General features: G+C 36.7%; 7 protein-coding genes and 1 non-coding gene across 16 annotated transcripts; 6 read left to right on the top strand and 2 right to left on the bottom strand.

Moving 5' to 3' along the window:
- The first annotated feature begins 6 nt into the window (after window positions 1-6).
- Window positions 7-2,498, top strand: AT5G11480 (P-loop containing nucleoside triphosphate hydrolases superfamily protein). The gene is made up of 4 exons (NM_121186.4): window positions 7-724; window positions 1,588-1,657; window positions 1,837-1,999; window positions 2,123-2,498. The coding sequence occupies exons 1-4, from the start codon at window positions 220-222 to the stop codon at window positions 2,339-2,341; spliced, it is 957 nt and encodes a 318-aa protein (NP_196709.1). The 5' UTR covers window positions 7-219; the 3' UTR covers window positions 2,342-2,498.
- Window positions 2,499-2,618: 120 nt separating this feature from the next.
- AT5G11475 lies at window positions 2,619-2,691 on the top strand. The gene has a single exon. It is a non-coding gene; the product is annotated as a tRNA-Phe (tRNA).
- A 785-nt stretch (window positions 2,692-3,476) lies between these two features.
- On the top strand, window positions 3,477-9,057 carry AT5G11470 (bromo-adjacent homology (BAH) domain-containing protein). 2 transcript variants are annotated; one of them, NM_001343194.1, is made up of 13 exons: window positions 3,477-3,845; window positions 4,629-5,012; window positions 5,496-5,664; window positions 5,767-6,623; window positions 6,911-6,937; window positions 7,298-7,390; window positions 7,576-7,654; window positions 7,746-7,836; window positions 7,966-8,065; window positions 8,168-8,284; window positions 8,419-8,501; window positions 8,574-8,691; window positions 8,803-9,057. In NM_001343194.1, the coding sequence occupies exons 2-11, from the start codon at window positions 4,650-4,652 to the stop codon at window positions 8,473-8,475; spliced, it is 1,953 nt and encodes a 650-aa protein (NP_001331207.1). In that variant the 5' UTR covers window positions 3,477-3,845; window positions 4,629-4,649; the 3' UTR covers window positions 8,476-8,501; window positions 8,574-8,691; window positions 8,803-9,057. The 2 variants fall into 2 exon arrangements, with proteins under 2 accessions (NP_001331207.1, NP_001318540.1); NM_001343193.1 differs by having other exon boundaries at window positions 3,768-3,845; window positions 8,419-8,474; window positions 8,640-8,691; window positions 8,803-8,974.
- Window positions 9,058-12,665: 3,608 nt separating this feature from the next.
- On the top strand, window positions 12,666-15,109 carry AT5G11460 (hypothetical protein (DUF581)). Its single transcript, NM_121184.3, has 3 exons — window positions 12,666-12,900; window positions 13,293-14,177; window positions 14,468-15,109. Exons 2-3 carry the CDS (start codon window positions 13,303-13,305, stop codon window positions 14,625-14,627), a joined length of 1,035 nt encoding a protein of 344 aa, NP_196707.1. The 5' UTR covers window positions 12,666-12,900; window positions 13,293-13,302; the 3' UTR covers window positions 14,628-15,109.
- PPD5 (PsbP domain protein (Mog1/PsbP/DUF1795-like photosystem II reaction center PsbP family protein)) lies at window positions 15,044-17,299 on the bottom strand. Of its 2 annotated transcripts, none has more exons than NM_001343192.1 (11): window positions 17,167-17,299; window positions 16,900-17,075; window positions 16,573-16,702; window positions 16,444-16,493; window positions 16,297-16,364; window positions 16,109-16,204; window positions 15,969-16,028; window positions 15,818-15,877; window positions 15,669-15,723; window positions 15,518-15,567; window positions 15,044-15,432 (listed from the first exon to the last, which is right to left on the bottom strand). In NM_001343192.1, the coding sequence occupies exons 1-11, from the start codon at window positions 17,268-17,270 to the stop codon at window positions 15,334-15,336; spliced, it is 948 nt and encodes a 315-aa protein (NP_001331121.1). In that variant the 5' UTR covers window positions 17,271-17,299; the 3' UTR covers window positions 15,044-15,333. The 2 variants fall into 2 exon arrangements, with proteins under 2 accessions (NP_001331121.1, NP_196706.2); NM_121183.5 differs by having other exon boundaries at window positions 15,062-15,432; window positions 17,167-17,268.
- A 189-nt stretch (window positions 17,300-17,488) lies between these two features.
- CID5 (CTC-interacting domain 5) lies at window positions 17,489-18,977 on the top strand. Of its 2 annotated transcripts, none has more exons than NM_121182.3 (3): window positions 17,489-17,551; window positions 18,060-18,407; window positions 18,488-18,977. In NM_121182.3, the coding sequence occupies exons 2-3, from the start codon at window positions 18,084-18,086 to the stop codon at window positions 18,629-18,631; spliced, it is 468 nt and encodes a 155-aa protein (NP_196705.1). In that variant the 5' UTR covers window positions 17,489-17,551; window positions 18,060-18,083; the 3' UTR covers window positions 18,632-18,977. The 2 variants fall into 2 exon arrangements, with proteins under 2 accessions (NP_196705.1, NP_001331464.1); NM_001343191.1 differs by having other exon boundaries at window positions 17,489-17,777.
- Window positions 18,978-19,213: 236 nt separating this feature from the next.
- On the bottom strand, window positions 19,214-23,829 carry AT5G11430 (SPOC domain / Transcription elongation factor S-II protein). Of its 6 annotated transcripts, NM_121181.4 has the most exons (5): window positions 23,620-23,829; window positions 21,532-23,316; window positions 20,948-21,068; window positions 20,293-20,352; window positions 19,214-20,184 (listed from the first exon to the last, which is right to left on the bottom strand). In NM_121181.4, the coding sequence occupies exons 2-5, from the start codon at window positions 23,220-23,222 to the stop codon at window positions 19,435-19,437; spliced, it is 2,622 nt and encodes an 873-aa protein (NP_196704.2). In that variant the 5' UTR covers window positions 23,223-23,316; window positions 23,620-23,829; the 3' UTR covers window positions 19,214-19,434. The 6 variants fall into 6 exon arrangements, with proteins under 6 accessions (NP_196704.2, NP_001331047.1, NP_001331050.1 ...); NM_001343190.1 differs by having other exon boundaries at window positions 19,264-20,184; window positions 20,293-21,068; window positions 23,620-23,771; NM_001343187.1 differs by having other exon boundaries at window positions 19,287-20,184; window positions 21,532-23,774.
- Window positions 23,523-23,732, top strand: AT5G11425 (uncharacterized protein; the record flags this gene model as incomplete). Its single annotated transcript, NM_001125738.1, has 1 exon — window positions 23,523-23,732. The coding sequence occupies one exon, from the start codon at window positions 23,523-23,525 to the stop codon at window positions 23,730-23,732; it is 210 nt and encodes a 69-aa protein (NP_001119210.1).
- Window positions 23,830-24,147: the final 318 nt, after the last annotated feature.

Here is a 24,147-nt window from a genome sequence, read left to right as displayed (position 1 = left end):
CGAAATGATACAATCGTTAAAATAGAGCGGGCAAATTGTAATATAAGGAAAGTTCATCGTCCAGATTACCACCATCAAAACGTAGCGTTTTGATGTGGATATTGTTTCCCCGACCTCCTCCGCATCCGTAAGTTCAGTCCTACATCCATGGCTGCTCACAGAATCTAAAGAGAACTAAAAAGCTCATAAGACTATTACTTAGAAGAGAATCGATCAGATATGATTTTAGCGCATCTTCCAAGATTCCATCTCTCAATCCTCGCGAAACCTTCTTTCTCTCTCTCTTCTTCGCATTTCAGTTTCTTAAACCCTAAGCCTTCGGTAACAGTATCTCGAACCCTTTTCTCATTCGCGTCTAAATCGAATCTCGCCACTGTTGAACCCATACCATTATCGGTCTCAGATTCAACCGATTTGGATGATGCACCTGTCGAGATTGCGCTCGACAAGCTTTTTATTCCGCCGGAGACCGATATATCCGGTGAAGACTCGGCGAGTTTAACGACGAGGATACTTAAGGGTTCGAATATTGTGCTGAGCAAGTACGCGAGGGACGCACAGGTGGTTCAGGCTGATTATGTGAAGAGTAGTGTCAAGACGGAGGATTGTCCGGCCGATGGGTTGCCGGAGTTTGCGCTTGTTGGGAGATCCAATGTTGGGAAATCATCGCTTCTCAATTCGTTGGTGAGGAGGAAACGCCTTGCCTTGACTTCTAAGAAACCTGGTAAGCTGAGTTTTGCTCCATCGTGCTTATCATTTAGCTGGTGTGTGATTTCTACATTATTTTGAGTGTCATTATATTTATGGATCAAAAGCTTCCATTTTGGGGACCTGAAGCACTGGTTAAGTAGATGATAGATTAAGAGAACAACTTGGCTTATTCCCGTTGAAATGTCATGTGAAACTGAAGCAATCACATCTTTGAGACAGAGTGATGTAGTCAGTTTTTTAATGTTCATGAGGAGATTGGAGAGTGTTGGTAAAGCAGTAAGGAGAAGTCAGTTTTTGTTGTTGTTGGAAGCTTAGGTCAATTGATTTATTGAAATGATTCTTCTATAACTGGGTTTTGCTAGAGTCCACACTAATCATGGGCTAACGCCTAGCATTTGAATTCTGTAGTGGCCAAGTGAGGCATTGAGTGGGAATCAGTCTCTAGTCTCAATCAATAGTCAATAGTCAATAGGACAAAACCAATAGACTATCCCCACTTGGTTAGATTGAACAGATTTGCCTTGGAGCATCGGCATTTGTTGGTTTCTAGTACTTTTGAAGATGGGGTATTGTTGTAGAGAATACGAACCAAGATATGGCATCAGTGGATATAATCTTTGAGTAATATGTGTTGCTGCTAGACCATGCTATAATAATTTCATGAAAATGGGATTTGGATGTATATATGATGAAAGTATCTCTATAGTGTCGACCGAACATCTCATTCACAAATACTCCTTCCTAGTGAACCACTTAGAAAGGTTGATAGACGTGATATTAGAATTGGAAACTGATAGGCATCCATGCCGTGCTTGTGCTTGTGCTTATGCTACATATAGGTTGATTATAACTTCTGGTAGTTTATTCTTCATGTAGGAAAGACGCAATGCATTAATCATTTCCGGATCAACGACAAGTGGTACTTGGTAGATTTGCCTGGTTACGGGTAAGTTTAACTGATATTATTTTGTTTTTCATGCCATAGCACCTTAAAATTGCTCTGGCAAGTCTCTGTCTTTCCTAGTTTTTTGTTTGTGTCTGTTGGATACAATTACAGTTTCTGTGCCAGGGAATTTGAGGACTTTCAGTATAGAAAATGAAAGTTGATACATTTTATATATCCAGGTATGCATCAGCACCGCATGAACTCAAACAAGACTGGAACAAATTCACCAAAGACTATTTTCTAAATCGATCAACATTGGTCTCGGTGTTTTTACTAGTTGATGCCAGCATTCCTGTAAAGCCAATCGATCTCGAGTATGCAAGCTGGCTTGGTCAAAACCAGGTATAAAAAGTACCTAAACCTTGAAAACCCCACTTTAACCCATTAATTGGCAATCATGGTCAAGACTTGTACTAATTGTGTAATGTCTCTGTGAAATGAATGATTGCTATCTATATCTCTCAGGTTCCAATGACTTTGATATTCACAAAATGCGACAAGAGAAAGAAGAAGAAAAATGGAGGGAAGAAACCGGAGGCGAACATAAAGGAGTTCCAAGACTTGATCCAAGGGTTCTTTGAGACAACACCGCCATGGATTATGACCAGCAGTGTGACGAATCAAGGTCGGGACGAGATATTGTTGCATATGGCTCAGCTAAGAAACTACTGGCTCAAACACTGAGAACCAAAACAACACTTCTCCATATTATCTTTTTATAAGGAGACTTATATAACAGTTAGTGTAAAACGACAAAACTAACAGTTAGTGTACCAATTATTTGGGCACTGTCTTTGATTAATGCAACGCTGAGATTTTGTTTAATGTATTTGTGTTACAACTTGTAATGTATTCGGACTCTACTAAACTTTTGTAAAAATCAACAAACAAACGAAAAAAACAACAAAATTATTCGCAAATATAGGAAATATAGATAAAAGGTTAAGCATATAAGCATCAAGCGGGGATAGCTCAGTTGGGAGAGCGTCAGACTGAAGATCTGAAGGTCGCGTGTTCGATCCACGCTCACCGCATTTTTAAAAAACTTTTAAAAGACAGAAAAACGACGCCGTTTCTTTTTACGAGACCCTAGAAGCAGCCCATATAACAGCCTAGTATCCCTAAACCCAACTCTTCAGACCTTTTTGGTAGTGGGCCTTAATGAGACAAAAATTGTTCTGTATCCTTTACTGAAAAGTGAAAAGCATAGATAGCTTAACTTCTTGATATTGACCTCCGTTGCCAAAAGATTAATGGGTGTTCCAGAAAATTAAAACACATTCAACTATAGAGAGTATGTGATTAATATTGCATTGGTGAATGGTGAGAATCACAGTCCATTGGCTTTGTTAAAGACACCATCTTTTTAAAACGTGTGACCATTGACAGGAGTCATTAGAAGAACAATAAATTTCTCCACTCCATGATTTTGATTTTGAATTTTAAGTATCAAAACAAGTAAGAGTCTAAAATAGGGATGTAGCATTTATACCACAACTACTTTTATCAGGGATAATTCTAAACAAATTATGATATAAGCTCACTAATTCGAGTTAGAAGATATGATTAAATTTCCATGATCTTGTTTAACGGTTAGTATATATGATCAGACCGTATCTCACATATACATGTGTAAAAAAATTGGAAATTTATTATTATAGAAAAAATAAAATAAAGAAATTGTTGTATTTAGGGGGTAAAAATCTTTGCTCAAATATATTTTCTCTAAAATTACGTATTTCTTTTGTGCATAATTCAATTTCAATGTATTTTTTTTAGACCTAATCATTTTTACTTTCTGTCTTTTGTGCAACTCATTTAAAAAAGTAAGTAACAGAGAAAATCTCAGAGAAAGGGGGAATGGGAGGAGAAAAGCTTTCATGAACTTACCGTTCTCTCTGGAAACTGCAACAACAAGAACAATCTTCGACCAAAACTGAATTGCTCTATAGAGATTTTGATTTGAATTTGTTTATGATGAACTTTAGCGATAGATAAAGTGGAGAGATACTGTAGTAACCGGTAAAACGAGGGATTAGGGTTTTTTTTTCTCCCTCTGCGATAAACCTGGGCTTCGTCAATTTCTGTTCATCTTGACCTAATCGAACTCGCGTCACTCTGATTTCGCTAGGGTTCCATTTTTCCGTTCGGTGGCTTCGGAAACTGTAAACTGATTTCTTCAGTGAAGGTAAAAAAAAAGTTGAATTGTTGGTGAAAGTACTTCGTCTTCTTTGTTTCCCAGTTAATCGCTGTTTCTTACGAACGCAAAAGCTTATCTCAACCTACATTGCGTAAATGATATTATCACTTTTTTGCAATTGCGTAGTTTGGTGATCTTTTGATTTTTCTGAATCGCCTTTTTGTTTACTTGAACTCAATTATCTACTATTTTATTTAGTGTTCTTTGTTCTCACGGAGTTTCTTTCGTTGATCAACTGATTTGCTGCTTTCGGTATTTTTTGGTGGACTTGCGTGCTTTTTTAGAGAGCCTTGTCATTACTAAACGTTAGTCTGAGTACTGAATACTTAAAAGTTTCTTATGGATTGGTTATGGTGCATTATAAGAATGTATTGGATGGTTTTTGGTTATATGCACAATGCTAATGATTTCAATTGAAAGATTAATGTGTTGCCTTGTTTAACAGTGGATCTGATAGAGTTTCGGGAGTGATTTTGGTTTGATTGATTGGGAGTATATGGTGGATCATTGATTTGATCTATCTTGTGATGGTTTTTTCCTTTTATGTGTCTTCTGGTCTTAGTATTTTAAGTCCTTGAAGTGTTCTGCACCTTGTCAAGGGTACTCTCGGTTATCCTTGGAAAACGAGTTTGATCTTCTGTTGGAATTCTTGTATTCCTTTCGATTTATCAATGCAACCATTTAAATGAACGATTGTGGATATATGTTCAGTCGTCTAATCAGTTCCTCGTGCAATTCTGATCTGGATACACTATTCTGCTGTTTGTCTAGGTAGAAAATTGCTTTTAGAGAATGGAAGAATCTGTAGCATCTGAAGGCTTAGAATTTAAGTGGGGTAAAAAGAAAGGTGTTGGTGGGAAAAAGAAAGATGTCCAGTTCTATGAATCTTTCACCTATGATGGCGATGAATACCGTCTTTATGACTGTGTCTTAGTTGGCAATGCCAGTGAACCAGACTCTACTGAACCCTTCATTGGCATGATCATAAAAATTTGGGAACACGCTAATAAGCATATCCCAAAGAAAGTCAAGCTTCTCTGGTTCTTTAAACCTTCTGAGATTGCGCCATATCTTGAAGGAGTCCCGAATGTACTTGCCAATGAAGTGTTTTTAGCATCGGGTGAAGGTCTTGGCCTTGCTAATACCAACCAATTGGTAACTAATTATTCTTCTGCATACTATGTTGAATTTTCATTCTCCATAGTACTTATTGAGCATGTCATGGCATTTTCTTATTGATATGTATCTCATATTATGCTGCGTACTAAATTATATTGTCCATCCACTTTTGTTTTGTTGAATATTATATTCTTTGCGGTAGGATAACTTGTTCTCTGTTCACCAACATATGTGCTCCAAGTAGCTTTTTTGTCCTCTTTTGTAACCATGGCATAGATCTCATCCCAAAGCTCCCCAAACAGAAATACGTTGATCAATTACTTTTGTTGGTTTCTAACATTGTTACAAGCGTCTTTCTATGGTGAATCAAACATGTCCTTGTGTCTTGAGAGATTTACCTTTGCTTCACTTTTTGGTTGAAATATTCGTTTGAACTTTGTGCCATTGTGCGAATAGCTGGTGCAAGTGATTAGTTAAAATTACACCTGCTTTAATACTGATATGACATTATTTCACTAGGAAGCAATCGGTGGAAAATGCTCTGTTCTATGCATTTCAAAAGACAAAAGAAATCCACAACCCTCGGATGAAAAATTCAACTCAGCGGACTTCGTGTTTTGCCGAGCATTTGATGTTGGAAGTTGCAAAGTTGTGGATACGATTGATGATAAGATTGCTGGAGTTGACGGTACAATTTGTTTCATCTTAGTTGATAGCTTTGACATTCTACTCAATAGCTATCTTGATTCTTTATTTACATCATATCTTCTTTTCACTCTAATTCTTGCAGTTAAATTTATCTTTAACAGAGCGTGCTCTGAGAAAGAAGCAACTGCGGTGCAGAATATTGAAGCAGACGTAAATGGGAAGTCAGATAGTTTGAAACCAAATGGTCCTTTAGCTAGGGGAGCTAGTGGTTCAGTTAGGAAAATCGAAGACAGCGCTTTTGAATCTTCTGACTGTAAAGAAAACAGTAATGGTTGCAAAGAAGAGAAAGAAAAAGGTCACTACCAACTCGCTATAAAAAAATCTACACTTGCAGAAGAAAGGTCTAACAAGGATTCTGGCTCTAGGGGAAATCATTATAATGGCAAAGATCAAGAAAGTGAAGTTAAAAAACAGTTAACTAAACAAAAATCTATGCCTGGCGAAGAAAGATATAGTAACTCTTTTGAAGCTTCTGGCTCCAGGACAATTCATTCCATTTCAAAGAAAGCTCAAGAAAATGATGTTAAAAAGCAGTTGACTAAACAAAAATCTATGCCCGCTGGAGAAAGATATAGTCAAGAGTCGAGTGGATTGGATGACAGGCCTCTGAAGAAACAGAAACTTGATGGTTCTGTTACAGTACGAGATGGATGGGATACAACCATTTTGCAGAACATTACTTCTGATGGTAAAAAGGATACAGGATCTTTTAAGAGACCTAGAGACAAAGTGACTATAGAGGAAGTCCCTCCCGAAAAGCGCAGCTTTGTTAAGAACCGAGATCTTGTAGTGTCAGTATCTGAAGGAAAAACTACAAAAACTGTAACTGAAAAAGGTATATCCAAGAAGCCCAGCTTTGGACGTGCTGAGGACAAGATGTCGGCAGATGATAATGAAAGAAACTATCAAGTAACTGAAGTGTGCCGAAGGCCGGATGCTGTAAGTTTATACTTACTATATGTTTCCTGCAATATGATTTAGTTTACATTGGTTTGGAACTGGCTGTTTCATGAGATTTCAGAGCGTGTTGTAAAATCTTTAGATGCAAGGATGTGGTTTTGCAAGAACACAATTCTAAAAGGAGCAGTTTTGTTTTACAGTCCTTCACACTGTATGTTGTATAGTTGTAGTGATGTTCTGTCATTCTTCTCATCTTATTATGTTACCACAATGCTTGGTAACATTGAGGTTTATCTAACAGATTTTTGTTTCCTTATTTATTTCAGGGAAAAAGTAAATGGTTCCGGAGTCTTGTAAGTATCTTTTCCTTAACTTTTTTTTGCACCCCAGTTCTGTAAATGTCGTTTTTGGTTGCCTCCATTTTCGTGTTTGACATGCTTGTTTTATGATGTTAGTAGAGTGACCTGTTAATATTGTTAACGTCTCGTTCATATGCTATTCAGAAAGTAGTGTATTTTCTTGATCGTTTCTATGTTCGAGAGACTCAGTTGTTTACTTTTGAATCTGCAGTCAAATTGTTTACTTTCTCTATCCGCACCTATTTTTTGTTTGGCTGGCGTAGTCTCTTCTAGCTAGCCTGAATTGTTATCAGATTCTGTACGTCGTATCAGAAATTATGGACTGACTTTTTAATTTGTCTAAATTATGTCCAGCCTTGGGAAGAAAGTATGAGGGAAGCAGAAAAAAAAGGGACTGTGGTACTTCTTCAAAACTTGGATCCTACTTATACATCTGATGAAGTGGAGGTATTACAGTTTATTTAGGAGTCTCTTTTTTTTTCAACAACATTTAGGAGTCTCTTAAAATGTATATTGTATATGCTTACTCAATGTAACCTAATGTAATGCAGTTGTTTCCTGATTTACTTCATGGAAACCTCCCTTCTTTTCTCTTTTTATGCAACCTAAGAAATTTATGAATTGTATTTCAGGATATAGTCTATTCTGCTTTGAACCAGCAATGCGAAGCGAGGATGATAGAGCGTACATCAGTCACTATTCCTCATATTGGTAAGCTACCATTTTACTCACCGGGTTCTAATTTATGATTCTCACATACTATAAATGGAATGAAGAGCACCTCATATTGTTTGATATACAGGTGAAGCTTTGGTCATTTTCAAAACAAGAGAAGTTGCAGAAAGGGTGATTAGAAGACTAGATGAGGGATGCTTGTTGCTATCAAGTGGGAGGTGAACCTGAAATGACATATTCTTCTTTTTTCTCTAAGCTTCCTATGATAAATTGCAGAGATGTACAGTGCCATTTTTTTGGCATACTTTCATCTCAGAAATCTCTGCTGTGCCTTTTTTGCTCAACAGGCCCCTTGTTGCTTCTTTCGCTAAGATTACTCCACCAGGGAAGCCGTCATTATTCTCAGGCCATATCAAACTACACAAAACTCAAACGCGACGGGAGATGGTATTGTTTTCATTTCCCTTTCCCTTGCATAATGCACACAAATAAAAATGCATTGTTACGTTACTAATCTTCTTGCTCTTTGGTCTTTATATGTTTTTCCAGAGAGATGCCGTGGCTACATCACATTCTTCTCAGCCTAACAACCTTGAATTTGACATGGCCATGGAATGGTGTTTGCACCAAGCCAGACACGAGCAGGCGTCTGAAAGTGTATCTAAGGTAATTAGATTGTCTAGACGATTATTGCCACTATTTTACTGAAAACATGAGTTTCTGTTTGGAACTGTTTGGAAAAATGAGAAAAAAGTGTGCTTCAATTCCTTAAGAATAACTGAATCCTTAAACCCTTATAGCGGCAATTGGAGGAGATGAAGTCGCTGCGGATTAACTTCAAGCTGAAACTTCCTTAGTTTCAGAATCATCTTGTCACTCTCGTGTAAGTATTAGCTCTTATCTACATGTCTATCATCTAAACGAACCAAATGATCACTTACTTTCTTTGCTTCAGACAGAAATATCACCAACTGTAGATTAGAAGGAAAAACACAAGGTCTCTTTTAGCCTCTAAAGACAGTGAGACTCAAGAATTTTGGTTTCATGCCATCCAGTCCCCCAACTTTGACTCGGTAAACACCTGGTTTCTTTATGATATTTTTGCTTGATGTCATACAAATCAAAATATACAAGAAAAGGTGAATAATTTGCACTTGTGCTGTTTCTTTCTTGCTTGTGTTTAGGAGGAATATACTGATGCGGCTTCTGGTCTCAAATCGGACGACCCTTTTGTAGTTACATATTTTTTTGTAAGGGTCAGTTTCACTAGTGAAGTGCTAAACTTTTGTGTGGATCAGGAAAGGTCAAGAGAGTAATTGTGACCTTTTAGGGGTTTAAAAAAGTTCCTTATGATGCACCTTTTAGCCTAACTAGTTGTTTCACCACTTAAGCCCGTCTCTTGTCATCTGAAAAAGAGTTTCAACTCATTCCATATCCACTTGAATATGATGGGCAAGTAGGCCTCGCTCGCCAAAGAATAAAATAGTGGGGTCTTACTAGCTCCCTAAGTGGGCCTCGCCAAAGAATAAAATAAATTTTACTTCATTTCACTAATTAGCGTATCATGCAATTTTAATAGTAGTAGCCTCTGGTTGATGCTTCTGTGGTGAAAAAAGGTAATCACCGACAACACATCTTTTGAAGAAGGTACATTCTCCACGACATTTCGTTCTCCTGCCTCCTATATTTCCAGCAACCAGAAAGGTGTAATCACTAATAATCAGCCTTAATTACATAATCGATCCAAAAACGAAAAGGTTATATTGAAAATAATTATGGCTTATCAGACACACCTACACACTATTATGCACCAAATCTTCTGAAAAATCTCGCCTAGTCTACTGTTTAAAAATACTCCGTATTATTTAATTTGCGTTGTTATAAAATACAGCAAAAGGAATTTTTCGGTAGGCGTATAAAAATTTTAATTAAAAAAAAAAAAACAGAATGCACAGCCAGCACAGGTAGTGAGACCAAAACGCACCGTATTGGAAGAGAAATGGACATTACACGTGTCATCATGAAATAAAAGAAAGGAAAATCTGAGTCAGCACAAAACGACAAATAAGTGAGAAAAAAAGTAATGATGGCGAAAGATGTGTTTAACTATGGTTCACTGGTGAGGTCACGGTGAGTCGTGTCCACGTGGCGTATAGAGAGACATCCACGCAGACAAAGATTATTGACGGTGAATAGGATGATGACTAAAAAGCTTAGGTCTTCTTAGCTCTTAAACCCATCCGCTTAATGTGACCGTTTCCTTGCAGACCAGAAGAAGACCGTCAACGTGTTACAGATTTTTTTGTTCTTTTCTTACATTTCTGTTTTTATTCATATTTTCTTATCACTTTCCAGTGTTTTTTTGTGTTAATTACTTTGCAAATGATTAATGTGACCGTTTCGTTGCAGACCATACCGTCAACGTGTTACAGATTTTTTTTGCATTATTTTTATTATATCTTTTATCACTTGTAAAGTTTTTTTCTTTATTAATTTCTTCACAAATGTTATGTGGTACATTCTATTCTTTTGGACTATAAGTGCATTTTTTGTTTGACCGAGAAATTTGTTGGTAGAAGTTTTCGTATATACTGTAAGAAGACTGATTTAATATAAGTTATGTTATTAAGCTAGATTCTTTTTGCAGACTATTTAGCCTTAGCGGTTAACCACCCACCAAATGAAAGCAACAATACAATGTTTGATATATCTAGTGTGACTTTTGGTAGGGTAGATCATATATATATGGTTCAAAAAGGACATGATCCTGATTTTTTCTTTCTTGAAAACATCTCAAAACGTTGTGAACCTAACATAATTTGATATTACTGGTTTGGACTAGACCCCACTAGTTCATGTAAAATATGGAGCATATGATATTTGAAGGGCTTTCTACAGCTGTATTAAGAAACTATGGTTGTTAGAAAACATAAATACCAAAGTTTAACATATATAACAAGAAACAAAAATACCAAATACAGATAGTGTGTGATATGAGAAAGATTTTGAGTTACTAAGAAATGTCTTTCTTTATTTGTCAATTAGAAATAATATAGTATGTAATTTACTAATACATGGTTATTTTTATGATGACAGCAAATTAAAGAAAGAAAGCAAAATAATTATATGGTAGTATGACATAATGTAAAAAGCAAAAGTAGACCACAGGAAGAAAAAGGACAAAAATTATTATTGCTCTGTAGGGATTATTTATATTTGGTATTTAAACCAACTGTAATTTTCATTTTTTTTCTTGTAGATTCTGACACCATAATAAGTATATAATGTCGACATAACTGGGACTTTGAGATAGAGAAAAACCATTATACGTATAAAACATATATAACCCCCTTATTCAACGTTAGCTAAAAACATTTATCTAGCAACATCAACAACATAAATAATTTACTCTCGAGAAAAAAAAAACAAGAACTGAGCATATGATAATGAATTCACACTTCACATTCCACAGATAACTCTAAAATCTTTGACATGTTCTTACAAACAGTCCACGGAATTTACCTAAGTTAATCTTCAAACATCTATGGAATTTGACTGATTAATATTATAATTCTATCATATATATTTATAAAATATATACATAATACACAGATGAAAGTGACACTAAGGATCCTTCGACCAAAAAAAATCACTGTGACGTATAGGGTGAGTACAAAAGGATTAAAGGAGAATGATATTTTCACAAGAAGAAATTTTTTAAGTTTTGATAGGTAATAGTATTTCATCTGAAATACTTTATTGTAACTTTACACAAAACTAAGAAGGTACTCTATATTTTACAAAAATTCGATGTACATTTAAATAAATGTAAATCTTGTGAAAATTTTGTAGTTGGAAATTTACATTCTAAAATATAATAGCGGATCAGTCGCATATTTTTTAAAATCATTTTAATTAATGAACTTAGTGTAGATTAGCTGAAAAAACAAGTACATGTTAGTGGTAAATGAATTAACTGATTAATCAACATATTTAGAGCAAAAATACAAAAACATTTAACACTATTTTCATAATTTTATCGAGCACCATAATCTTGTAAACAACACACTTTAAAAATAAAAAAAAACATTTGAAAGCATTGATAAAAAATTGTAAACATTCGGATTCAAATGATGAATATATATATATATATATTTTTCCAATAGTCGATTATAGTTTTCACTAAATGTTTTCATACATTCAAATTAGAAAAGCCAGAAAATGGGTTTAATTAATATATTGGTGTTCTCCGATCGATCTAAATTATTAAAATATATTTTGACGGTTTACAAAACAAAAATAATGTGTACTTTTTATATTAATCTTTTTTGTCGATCGATATTAATCGCTTTTGTCGTGAAGTTTATATAACGAAAAACTTTACTTTCTAAATTACAATAACTATTTGCGGCGAATCGATTTTAAAACTGTGAGATTAATGAAACGATCGCGAATCTTTTTTTTGTCAGAACGATCGTAAATCACTAAAATAATAATTTTATTTTATTTTATTGATCTACTAAAATTTGACGTGTACTCTTAATCTATATAAGTTTTTTGTCGTGTCGTTTATTAGAAGATTACAAATTAAATTATAATAATTAATTATAATGATCGACTTTTTAAATGTTTAATTAATGAAACGATCGTAAAAAAAACTTTGTCAAATCGGTCGTAAATATAACGAAACAACGAAGCTTTCTAAAAAAATAATAATCAAAATTAATCAAATACATGTAAAAAAATATAGAAAATTTCTAAATTATTACTCTTCACAATTCATTCATATAAACAACATACCTAATAATATATTCTTAAGTAAAGAAAAAAAAAGTGTACCGAATAAATTAACTAAAACAGCCAAATCTGCCAAACAAAAGAGTAAAGAATTTCGTCAGAGAAGTGCTATCATTTTTATTCTGCCACACTTCCTCCGCCATTTATACAAATAAAAATCTCCTACCATTTTAAAATCCTTTATAAAATATATTTTCTTATAACTTTAATGCAAATTAAATATTTCGAAGAAAGGTAAATTGTTTTTTTCTACTACACTTACACATTTCAGAGAGAACTTAAAACGTGAATCCGATAGATAGAGAGAGACTGAGAAGCTCACTGCTTCGCTGATTTTGAGGAGAGAGAGAGAGAAGAGTACCTCACAAGACTTGCACAGATATATACGTAAGACTTCTCATTGTCTGCTTTCTTCTCCTTCTCCTTCTCCTTCCTTCTTCTTCAACTTTTACCTCAGAAGCAAGAACAAGTCCTGAAGAACCCAGGTCTCTCTTTTTTTCCCTCTGAATTTCTTCTACTTTGAATCTTCTTTGTAATAGCCTGAGAAATTTCCCAGATTTCAGCTTCCAATCGATTTATATAATTTTTCAGCTCTTGTTGTTTTTTTCGTTGTTAAGTAATCTGTCTGGACTGGTCTGCTCTGGTCTGGTCTGATGATCTTCCGATGATCCTTTCCTTTGTATTGACGATTTCTTTGATCTTTCCCTTTCGGATTTTCCTTATCTAGGTTCCAAAGATTGTTGCTTTCCTTATTAAAAAATCAAAGCTTTGTTTTTTTATATTCTCACATTGTGAATTACTATACTCTTGTTTTATGCTATGGACCTTGGATCATTGCTTAAGCTAACATTTTGCTTTTTGTTTTTTGAGGGCACAGATCATCAATCATGTCTCAGCATTCCAACTATCAAATGACCACTGCTTCTGATTACTATTCGACAAAACCGGTCTTGTCAGCGATTAGAAGCCACAAACTCATCTCTAGTGTGTTTGAAGGAAAGTGTCCATCTGACTATGAATCAGCTTGGAGCCCAACTTCTCCTTTGGATTTCAGATTGTTCTCCACTTTAGGGAACCCTTTTGCTGCTTCTTCTTCGAGGTCAATCTGGAGAGGGAAACAAAGGAGCTGGGATTCTGGTAAAGTAGGCTTGAGCATTGTGCATTCTCTTGTTGATGATCATCACACTGATTCATCAGCAACGATTGTTTTACCATCACCGGATAGTAAAAACATAATCTTTGGATCTTTGATGAGAAGTGGCCAGAAACCTCATCTACTCTCTCAACCCTTTACCAAAGCTTTGATGCCCAAGGATGTTATACCAAATGCTGTTTTTGAGATTGGACATGATGTGATTGATGTGCTTGAGCTTCGAAAATCTGGCTCCGTCGATGCTGCTTACTGTTCCGGTGCTGAGAACTTCAGTGTGAACAACAATGCTTGTCAGGTGACCAAGCAAGACCCAGGATCACTTAATGGGGGTACTGAAAGTGACATGGAGATCTCAGAGGACTACACTTGTGTTATTTCACATGGTCCTAACCCCAAAACCACCCATTTTTACGGGGATCAGGTTATGGAGTCCGTAGAGCGCGAGGAGTTGAAGAACCGTTGTTGCAAGAACGAGAAAGAGAGCATTTTTGCTGTTGCTCCTCTCGACTTGACAACACCTGTTGATGTGTTACCTCCCAAAGACTTCTTGAGCTTCTGCTACGGCTGTAGCAAGAAGTTGGGTATGGGAGAAGATATATACATGTACAGGTACTCTCTTCTTCCCCTTCATTACTAGTGCACTTAGAATTGTTCCTCTATTCTCTTTGCATTTGTGTGTTTAAGATAAAGTCTCCAACTTTCGATAGTTTTGAGCCTACAATAGAAACTCCCTTACATGAATCTAATCTCCAAAACATAAAAGGCCTAATCATAGATATGGAAACTTAGGTTCTTTGCAGTACTTCGTTACTAAACTGCATAGCTTCGTTCCAAATGTAATGAGATCACACGCAAGTGAATATGTTGTGAAATATCAATGTCATGGTTTTGGTTTTCAGTGGATACAAAGCGTTCTGCAGTAGTGAGTGCCGTTCAAAGGAGATAGATCTGGATGAGGAAATGGAGGATGGAGATGAAGAAGAAGCAATCAAGTCTGTCTCGTCTTCAGACAAGGAGTCTAAGAAGAAGAGTAACGGTGTGTTCTTCACCGTGGGCTAATTCCAATACTCCCACCATTTCCATGATCGATTTGAGTCCATGAAAAGAGGAAAAGTAGAAGCTTGAGCTGATCATCTGTTCAAGAAAAAAGAGCTGTTGGTTTCTTTAAACTGAGGCGGCCATGGATGATCATTTTTGTATATTGCTTGTGCTTCTGCTTACCTAACAAAAAAAAAATACTTTTGGTCTCATCTCTCATGGTTTTGGTGGGTGATTGGTCCTATGGCTATTGTTATGGATATTTATAATTATGGTTCATCTATTCAGATATTATTATCTTAATTTATATAAGGGTAGAAGCCGGTTTATGTGGCTCCCCTCTGGCTACCTCTTTTTCATTTGTTAAATTTTTATGCTACCTTGAAAATCTTAAGGAGGCAGTGGTCAATGTATTATGATAGTAAAGGAGGTACTATGAAGAAGAAAGTTACTCCATCTTTTTTGTTCTTTCCCTGTGTATATCATATTCATATGATAGTAAATCTGATTCTGAGCCAAAAACTCTGTGGATACCAGTTGAGATGAGTTTAAAAGAAAATGCTAGTTATATCTCAATCTCAATACATCTGATAGTGAACAAGATATTCGGATTTGGAAAAATCACTTCGCTTGGCTCATTTCTCACACTACAACTTTCATAACCTCCTCTCCTATCAAAATTAACGACAATTTCGAAAAAAGAAATTTCATGAGGCAGATGGAAGCATCACCAAAACCTCCATGGATCCTTGTATGGAGGAACATAACTATCAGTAGGAGGAAGAAGCCTAAAGGATCCTACTGCTCTTTCTAACACCGGTCCCATCTGCATTTTATACAGACCCTCAAAATCAGACATCCTCACACTGATACAATAGATGTACAGAAAGTAGAGGTTACAGGTTTTGTACCTTGTCCCACTGCTTGCCAAGGGTTGAAGCATTTATGGTGTATAAGTATCCTGCAATGAGTGAGATTCAGGTAAATGTTGTTACTCTACATCAGGCTAAACAAACTCTAAACTTTGCATCTCAATCAATTCCCTTGTGAAAAGTTCTTTACCATCACGTTCAGCTGTTGAAGAAATATAGTGTCTGTAAAGCTTTGATGCTTCAGCCTGCCCACATATAGCAAAGCCAGTAAGTCCTATCAAAATCAATCTCCTTATGTCTTTAAACAAGAAGAATCTGCTCAGAGTTAGAGAGCATTACAATTTTGGTTGGTGATTTGCGGACAAGGTACTCGTAGTACCAGTAAGGCTCCCCATCAATCTACATATAGTAAGCATATGAGACTTGTGAGCTTTGTAGATTCAATTTTTTTTACGTTGTTATATGATTTGTTGTGGAAGATCATACTCACATCACTAGCATGAGCATCAAGAACCGAACTCTCTTCAAGACGCTGACTTGAGGTGACACGCTGCTCATTTAAACAATCTGTTTAATGTTTAAGAAAAGGAGAATTGGTAACTGTGATGTGTTTCATGTTAGAAGGGTTACCAATGCTGATTTATCAGACAAAACAGAATCAGCAACTTCTTTAGCGGACCATGTTTTCTTTTCTTTTGATGTTAATCTTGAGTTTGGGGGACCTATCTGAATCAAAAACCGTAAAAGACATATCACGAGAAAGATAGCAAAGAGAAGCAAAGCAGTCTTATGCTAAATGGGCAACACCAGAAACTTACCGAAATAGAAATGACGAGGTTGTCAGTTAGGTCAACTCGTTCAGAAACAATCCGTAAACGTGCATCAGCTGGACCAGTTGAAACAGATTCAGTAACAAGTTAATGCATCCAGAATTCATGAAAATCAAAAGGAAGCATAGAACTTACGAGAGAGTGGTGCAGCTGAAGAGTATCTTTCAGGCTTTCTTGATTCAACCCTGCATAACCAAAATGTAAAAGAGTGAGATACAGCTTGAACTAAAAGGAAGCATTACATCAAAAGGATTCAGTCAATACCATTTGAAGACAAGCTTCTCAGATGGATAATCCAATGGGTAAGCATAAGAATAAGCATTAATATCATCCACCATTGTACCCATTTTCAATTCTTCTCCACTCATTTTCACGTCTTCTTCTGCATGAGTGACTGCAATAACAAAACTGTAAACGTTACATAACCAAAAAAAGTAGATGATTATTAATGGACTAAACACTGTAAGAGATTCTCAATTTTCTTCCTTTCTCTCTACTAACCAATGAAAGGCAAGATTTTTAAGTAGAAGTGAAACTATCTAATTGAATCTACAAGATATTAAAAGACGAACAATAGAAGCAAAGCATTACCTGGAGAAGACAATGGCAAGAACATAGACAACGGAGAAGAGAGACCAATGAGCACTAAATCCCTACGAGAAAGCCCCTTTTCCGAAGAAATTGATCTCGTAGACACACCAGAACGAGCAATCATCAGCTCCTTTGAGGCTCCATGATACTTGCTCGAAATATTGCTGCTCCTGCACCTGAACACAATCTCATCCGAAATCACAAAAACATCTTACAGAAAAAGCCACTGGCTCGAGCACACAAGAAACATCACAAAAGATAATTAACCTGAAAAGACGAGAATTCGGAGAGGGAAGAGAAGGACAGAGAAGAGCCATAGCTATGGCGTGTTCTGGAGCTTCTTCACTTTGCTTCTTCCCTTTAGCTCTCATCCATTCACTCCTTCGTTTTGATACTTTTTAAACCGGTGGTTATCAATCGGTTTATTAAACCGAATTAATTTCAATCACGTATATTAGTATCCCGGTTAAAGATAAATATAACCGGGTATCCAAACGAACCCCATCGTGATGTTTGGTGTCCTTCATGTAAACGGACACTAACCTATACGATAATAATTCCATAAATACATGGGTTTGCCACATTAATCGCATCATTTAGGTCTCTGTCTCTACAATTTATTCGAGCGATCTTCAACGCTAGTTTTTGTTTGGTAAGCTCATTTTCTTCTCTCCTAATGTTTCGTTTCTTCTTCTCCTTTTACGTCGATCGTTGACAAGGTCAACAAACATTATTCCTTCTTTTCATTTTGTTTTGCATATAATCCACTCTTCTTCGCATCATTTCTTCTTTGTCAAGAATCTTTTACTTTTGCCCTGTTTTCTGTATTTTCCGACATCGATTTTTCCATGCAGTAACAACGCGAGCCAGATTCTAATGTAACCACATTTCTTTATTTTAATATCTTCAATTTATTTCCTTTAGATTCCTTATATACTCTGTGTTACGCCATCGAAACGTTGGCTTAGGAGTTAGGTCTCTTCATATCCTTTTTATTTTTTTTTGTTGAAATCATTAAAGGTTGTTTCATCATACCTCGTTAGACCAAATTTGAGATTGTTAGATTTTGCTGCATACGACATGTTTGGTTCTAATCAATATATCATTGTTTTGTATTTCTTTTCTGTCTCTGACTCTTAATTAACTTCTAAATTTAGCAGTAACTTTATCAGCAAGACAAAGCAATGAAGCCAGGAGCATTTGCATTGAATCCACATGCAGCATCGTATGTACCAATCTCCAAAAGAGTGGATTATGGTGGCGGTGATGATGGTTTGGTGTTTGCAGCAAAGTCCCCCACGGTTGAAGTGTCAATGCCGAAGAAATCCTCTGAAATGGCTTATAAGCAGATCAGGGATGATGATTTGGATTTGGAGATGGATATAGACATGGATATTGAATACCTTCTTGTCACTTTCTCTGGTCTCTCACAAGAGTCTATCACTGATGTTTACCTCGCTAATGGCGGTGATCTTGAAGCAACCATTGAGATGCTGAATCAGCTTGAGGTATATTCATTACTCACGTTTATTTTTTGTTTGATGTAATGATCTTAAGTGATGATTTTGATCACTCTTTTTCTATATAGATATACAGCACTGAATCTGAAGAAAACCTGCCAGAGACACTTGATATTGGGGATATCTCTGAGTCAGGGCCTTCAACATCAAAATCTACTGAAGTCGCTGCATCCACATCATCGGTTATCCCTAATGCACCTGTATCGGCCTGATCTCATGAATCCTTTAGTTGTGAAGTTTTGCTTCTTCTTCTTTTTCTTTTGTTTTGGTTTGCATACCCATAATAAGTACAGTAATGGGGGTATTGTATCAATGAAGTTGATGGTATCTAAGAGAAATGATGATATGTGAGTAGTTGGAAAATGTATAGTTTTGGAAGTTCAAATCTGAGTGGTGTGTTGTTTGGGCAGATTAGATTAGTCTGGTCTTTTTTGACCCCTTTTTTTATTTTGCAGCTCCATCTGTGGATTGGATTTTCCTATGAATAATATGATATTGATATGTTTATTATGGTGTATATGTAATCATCCTTTTAAAACTAGTACCAGTAACTTTGACAAAGGAGAATCTTTATAAGTTATAACCTTATTATTAACTTGTAAACCGAAATAAACTGAAATCTTCATCCGTTTAGAGCAAATTTTCCTGCAGGCTTGAACTCTGAGCCGAGCGGCCCATCAAAAAATCTTACTCTCGTTAGCCTCATTTTCAATAATCCTTTTAGATTCATGGTGAAACCTAGATAGAAGAAATTACTTGCTGATTTCCGGATTAAATTTGATGTTCAAACAAGATTTTGACATTTTAGCAAGATTCCACAATCAAACTTGTCTTTAAAAGCAGAGCAATACTGATTTTCGTTTTCTTGAGGAAACTCTGAAATGTTTTATTTGAAAAGTTGGGACTCTTCGAACATTTGCATTCTACGATGGCTACAAATTTTTTGAAAACGAAAAACTAAAGAGAGACTAGGAAACCAAAAAACTACAATTACAGAGAACACTCAACAGAGATATTAAAATCCTCTGTTTCTTGACTGGTTCCGCTCATAGTGTTGCCCTGATCCTCCGTTTTGATTATCATACCAACCATCTTGAGGCGGTCTAAATACCTCGGGTCTGAAGCCGAGAGGTGGAGGCGGCGGTGGTGGAAGCTGGTGGCTAGGGACGTGTGGCTGCCATTCAGGTATGTCGTCCTCATCGTCATCATCATCATAAGTGCTTGCAGATTTTCCATACTTGTGTATGAGCTTTCTTACTTGATCCAAAGACTTAGATTGAGCTGGTAATGGCTGAGGAGAAGAAACTGGCACAACCGAGGAATTAAAGTTAAATTCCGGTAAATCATCTTCGTCTCTTGAAGCCACAGGACCAAATCCAGGCGGCACATCATCATCAGCAGCAGTATCATGTTTCACATAACCATGATGGTGATTTCTCATTGATGCAACAACAAGAGGTTTCTCTGTAACATGCACTCTCTGCTTCTTGTTTACAGGCAAAACAGAGGTTTTAGAACCAATAGAAGAAGAAAAAGAATGCTGACGTTTTGAACCGGAACCGGGCTTGGGAACGACGGCTCGTCTCCACACAACAACTCCAACCAATCCAATATCCAAAGACTTGACCTCATCGAGCTGTTCTTGAGAGATGACTTTGTTTAGCAAATCTAGAGTCTCCCCACGTGTTGGGCAAAGGTAAAGCTCCACTCCTGAAGCTGGCTCTGCGTAGCCAACTCTCTGATCAGCAACGTAGGAATCAATAACCTTAACCAAAAGAAGAAGAAAAAAGATGAGCCTTCACGGTTCTGTTCTCAAATGTGTTGTACAAGAGAACAAGTAATAGATCATTAAAAATTGAATTGATTTCTTTACCTCAATAAGGCTTCCACGCTGGCTCTCAGAAATGCCGTCTTTATAAGCCAAGTACATTACCTGCAATGCGAAAGAAAAAGATAAGTAAACCAAATTTGAAAACAAATACTTTACAATAATAATAATTTACACAAAAAAAAAAATATAACTATAGGTTTCTTTCTTGTTCCATGTATGTGTTGTCGAAAGATTCTCTTTAAATTTACCCAATAATTTCCCAAAAAAAACCCTTTTATGAAAATTTAATTGACTATTTTTGCCTGTGGAGTAGATCAATTCTTTGTAAAATTTCCTGATTATTCTATATGTCCCCCACAGACACATAAACTCATATACAGAGACATAATAAAACTGAATTGACATCCCTTTTCTTTGGTTGGATTTAATACAAAATTTGACCCAAATCTATATAGTTGATGCTCTGCATAAAACGTATCCCCATTCTTGTGACGCATACATGTGAAGTGTTTAATTGTAATCTCTTTGCTTTCTGGTTTCCATGAAGAGAAGACAGAAGAGTTTTGAGATGAGACAAAGTGAGACGATTAAAGATTATATATAAGAGAAGTAAAAGGGTTATTTCTACTGTTGTATGAAGCAATAGATTACTCAATGTAATGCTAGTACAATGATAACAAAAGAAAGCTTTGTATACCATTAGGGCACGGGTTCGAGACTTGGGAAGCTCTTGAATAAATTTCCCAAACCCACTCAGCCTAACTCTACCCTTAACTTCCACCATCGCCGGCCACTCGCTAGTTTCTGCTTTCTCACCACTGCCATAGAAAAACTCAGTCAGAGAATGAAAGCATATATTCAAATGTCATCTGTACTCAAGATTCATGGTGATTTTGCACAAGTACCATGATATTCTGAATTTCTGATAGAAGGAAACATTAAACATACGGATGGACTTTATAGCATCCCCTACTCTACTCAGAATACTTGACCCCCTTAAACACCTGATGCATCTTCTTTTTATACTTTTCACAGACACTATCTAGCTTGCTGATGTTTCAATTGATCTAGCATAGATCTATTCTTAAGCTTATTCAAATGCCATTCTAATTGAATCAGAGAAGTGATTGATTGCTAACACAATTCCAGTTCAAGTACAATTTACAATCTTCAAAGAAATATCTAATATTAGCATAGAGCAGAAATTGTCTGTGCCCAAAGAAAACAGTATCAAAAATATTGAATAATAGTGGGATATTAGTTAAGGTGATAAGAACTTACCTTTTGAAAATGCCAGCGACAGGGACTACGGAAGACATACTCAGTTGCAGTATTCCATCCCATGCTCTTTCTCCCTTATCATCACTAAGTGCAGCTGCTTTCTCAACTCTAGAGATATCGTCATCAACTTTGACATTGGCATCAAACTCAGGGGTTACTTCATCAATCTTTTCTGGTTTTGCTTCAGGCAAACTTTTATCACTTAGTTCCTTAGGAGATCCTTTAGGAGATTTTGAGTCTGACCCAGCTTCGGAATCACTTTTCTCAGACGGAGACACCTGCATTTCAGAATTACCATGCGGACTTTCAAATGGAGGCTCAGAGTCTAGGGATTCCATGAATTCATCAAGTGATACAATTGGAGGAAGAAACTCCACGTCCTTCAATTCATCATCGATCCCCAAACCTTGCATGGGATCTATCTCTTCAGTTGAGGGAGGAGTTGAGCGTGATTTCTCATTGTCAGCTTTTGCTGCCTCATCTTTGAGAGCGGTTTTGACAGAATGAGATTTGGCTCTGGGTCGACGTTTGCTACGTGACATGATGCCACCAGAGACATCTACTGTGCCCCTGTCAACTGGTTCAATTTCAACCTGGAATTCACCCTTGTGTGTTTTCCTCACCAGACTTCTGACATCAATATCTGTATCCTGCAGGACAACCATCTTTGCCATCTCTTCAGCTTTGGCTTGACGCCACTGAGAAAGCTCCTTAGAAGCCAATTCTTCGGCTGTCATAGAACACAACCTCTCAGCAGAAATTTCTTCCGACATAACTCTTTCTCTTAGCTCAGGATTGTTCTTATCCTTCAAGTTGAATAAGAGGGACCTTCCCCTCTCTCTGTACTTTTTGTTCACACCACCAAATAGCTTATACAGTTCCATTTCAATTTTAGATGCCAAAAGTTTTGGATCCTGAAATGACTTTTCACCACCGGTTCCATAATCCTTCGTTTCGCCAAGATCTGAAACTTCCAGATCCCATGAGAGTTCATTACCATGTAAAAGATCATCGTTTGGAAAAATAATATCAGTAAAAGGAACATTATCCCGAGGGAAAACCTCGTCATATTGGGACTTAAGTACATTAAATTTGATAACATCTTCCATCATGATGTCGACAGGAATCTCACTGTCCTTCTGCACAGAACTTTCAACACTGGTGGGCATTTCTGACATGGTCCCTTCGCCTACAGGGACACTGATGCTAGCAGGTGAGGCAGGCTGAAAACTTTGAGTATTCTCCTGAGTAATCACAGGAGTTTCTACAGTCCCTATATTCTCTTTCCCTTTGGGAGAATCGTCATCTTTCTTAACCAAGGCCAACGCGGATGCTAATGACTCCCTCATTTTAGACCTCACCGACTCATTTACTTCCTCCATCGCTTTCACTGACCTTTGTGGAGGAGGGACATGCTGCTTCTTGTTTACAACCGGCTTTGCCGGTTTCTGGGGAGCGGATTCTGTTTGCGTCGCTTTCTTGCCATGCATCAGAGAATGTAGTGTCTCTTGAGAAAGTATTTTAGTAGGAATATGCAGAATCCCATTGCTTGCTGGAGACAACTGCTGTAACCATGGTCTAACCTGCTTGTTTGGTGCCTCGGATGCAGAACCACCACCGAGAGTGGTCTGAGGTAGTGACTTGTGCTTTCCTACTAGCTGCATGGACCCATTTATCTCGGCCATCTCCATCAAAGTTTGTTTCTTTACAAAATTCGGATTCCGCAGAGAGAGAGAGAGAGAGAGAGAGAAAGGCTCAAGATGACTTGAACATACACCTTAACAGCTGCGAGGTAAACAAACAGAAAAAGAGTCAAAATTACAGAATCAATTTCTCTGCTCGTATCACCAAAAACTAATTTCGAGATCTCAATTAGACAACCGAATCAGCTAAATCCCATGAAAATTCACCAAAATCGAAAGGGCAATGAATTCAAACACAGATTCAAATTAACAGATAATTGAATTCACACGATTGAGAATATCAACTAGATGTATCAAAAACAAAGACCAGAGACCCAAAGATTCAACCCTAAAAGAACAGATACATTGACGCATCTCGCGGCTAATCGCGGACAGAGATACATACCTGAATACAAGTTTGAGCAAAAAAAAAAAAGCTCCCTCGTATCGGCCGGAGCTTGCAGATGCAGAGATTCAGGGGAAGACAGGAGAAAAGGAAGAAACCCTAGGTCTAGGTGACGAGAGGAACCAATCCGGATGAGACGGATTAGCGTTTGTGATGATTCTGAAGCTCTCTCTTCTCTTTGCTTTGTGATAAAAGGAAACTCTGTGCTCGACGTGGATCGCACATATTGGGCTATTGGGCTTATGCGAAAAATATATTGGATCATGATGAAAAGGCCCACTTACATTTTTAATAACTTCTCAGCTTAATATCTACAAGACTACAACTGTGCGCAAGCGCCACCGTTTTGGTGTTACAACGAGACTACAGTTTTGTTTTGGGTTTTTTCTTTTTAATATGATAAATTGCATATAAACATCCTTTTCCGGAAATTTAACAATTACCATATGCGCTATCAAACAGTCAAAAGCATCTCATAAAAGCATCTTAGCCATACTTCTCATAATTTGCAATATATAATAAATCCAG

Source organism: Arabidopsis thaliana, chromosome 5 (genome assembly GCF_000001735.4).
Source record: "Arabidopsis thaliana chromosome 5, partial sequence".
NCBI classification, from domain to species: Eukaryota; Viridiplantae; Streptophyta; class Magnoliopsida; order Brassicales; family Brassicaceae; genus Arabidopsis; species Arabidopsis thaliana.
The sequence above is the reverse complement of the archived record's forward strand: the minus strand, read 5'-3'. Positions and strand labels throughout refer to the sequence as shown.